Below are 1,414 nucleotides of genomic sequence, written 5' to 3' on the forward strand. Positions count from 1 at the left end.
TTCTTTCTTATTACAATACCACAATAATAACTTCCACCGGGCTAGCAATTGTTTAAAGAATCATTTTTTCAAAAATATTTTTATTTTTCTGCATACATACAAGTCTATAAGCCAAATTTAAGCATTGTAGAGTGGATAGGAATCATATATGCAAAGCACTGTCTAAAAACAAACAAACTGCCAGACTCAATTCCATACCAAGAAACAGAACTGAATGCACTCCCCCCAAGCTTAGTTCACACATTGCTCTCAATGTGTGACTGTGAAAGAATATAAGAGAAAGATGAATAAAGGAGAGCAATAGAAAGAGAAAAGGAAACGATCTCACCAAACGAAGCTAATTGTGAACACTAACTATGTATTCCCCTTTTGGCATCCCCCAAGCTTGGGCTTGCTCACAACTTCTTGCTGCAAACACTGTCGGATATAGTCAGGTGTTGTTTCAACTCATCTTTTACTCCACCGCTGAGTCCAGCCAATCTCACTGTCCTGCAACAACTAACACCAAATAGAATCAGAATTAGTTTCCTGAATCTTATAAGGGGCTTAAAAATAAGAGAAAACAAAATATCATAGCTGTTTATTTTTTTTATTTTTTATTTTTTTTATTTTTTTTTAGAAAAACAGAAATATAAATTGAAAATAAAATGATGAGAAAACAAAATTAAAAATAAACTATCAGAAAATATTCCTAAATTTGGGCTTCCTCCCAAGAGCACTCTATTTATCGTCGTTAGCTCGACGCCTTTCAAGCATACTAGTCTTCATAATTTGGAGCTTCTAGCTCCATTACTTCAATGTTCTGGACTTGATGACCTTCATAGTACGGCTTGAGTCGATAACCATTCACCTTGAATTCCTTCCCCGTGTCCTCACTACGGATCTCCACCGCACCATGGTCATACACCTTGGTAACAACAAATGGCCCAACCCATCGAGAACGGAGTTTACCAGGAAAAAGTTTGAGCCGAGACTGGTACAAGAGAACTTTCTGCCCCACTGTAAATGTCTTTCGTGTGATGTGCTCATCGTGGAATGCCTTAGTTTTCTCCTTATAAATTCTCGTATTCTCAAAAGCATCATTTCAGATTTCCTCTAGCTCTTGCAACTGAAGTTTCCTTTGCTCACCCGCTGCATCCATCTCCATATGGCATTGCTTCACGGCCCAAAAGGCTTTGTGTTCCAATTCTACTGGAAGATGACAAGGTTTGCTGAACACTAGACTGTAAGAAGACATCCCAATTGGCGTCTTATATGCTGTTCTGTACGCCCACAAGGCATCATTAAGGCGGAGGCTCCAATCTTTGCTGTTTGGATTCACAGTTTTCTCGAGAATAGACTTGATTTCTTGATTGGAAACTTCTGCCTGTCCATTTGTGTGGGTGATACGCTGTGGAAACTCAATGCAACACAT

General features: G+C 38.7%; 1 protein-coding gene across 1 annotated transcript; it reads right to left on the reverse strand.

Annotated features, from left to right (window-relative positions):
* Positions 1-395: 395 nt before the first annotated feature.
* On the reverse strand, positions 396-1,414 carry LOC145565085 (uncharacterized). The gene is made up of 3 exons (XM_081625186.1): positions 1,129-1,414; positions 759-999; positions 396-498 (listed from the first exon to the last, which is right to left on the reverse strand). The coding sequence occupies exons 1-3, from the start codon at positions 1,412-1,414 to the stop codon at positions 396-398; spliced, it is 630 nt and encodes a 209-aa protein (XP_081481312.1).

This window comes from Chenopodium album, chromosome 10 (genome assembly GCF_948465745.1).
Source record: "Chenopodium album chromosome 10, dcCheAlbu1.1, whole genome shotgun sequence".
Classification (NCBI taxonomy): domain Eukaryota; kingdom Viridiplantae; phylum Streptophyta; class Magnoliopsida; order Caryophyllales; family Amaranthaceae; genus Chenopodium; species Chenopodium album.

Coding starts and splice junctions, on each gene's coding strand:
- LOC145565085 (XM_081625186.1), bottom strand. CDS start 1,414: ATGTGTTGCATTGAGTTTCCACAGCGTATCACCCACACAAATGGACAG. Junction 1,000..1,128: donor TATGGAGATGGATGCAGCGG/GTGAGCAAAGGA, acceptor AGACATTTACAG/TGGGGCAGAAAGTTCTCTTG. Junction 499..758: donor GCTCCAAATTATGAAGACTA/GTATGCTTGAAA, acceptor ATTTGGTGTTAG/TTGTTGCAGGACAGTGAGAT.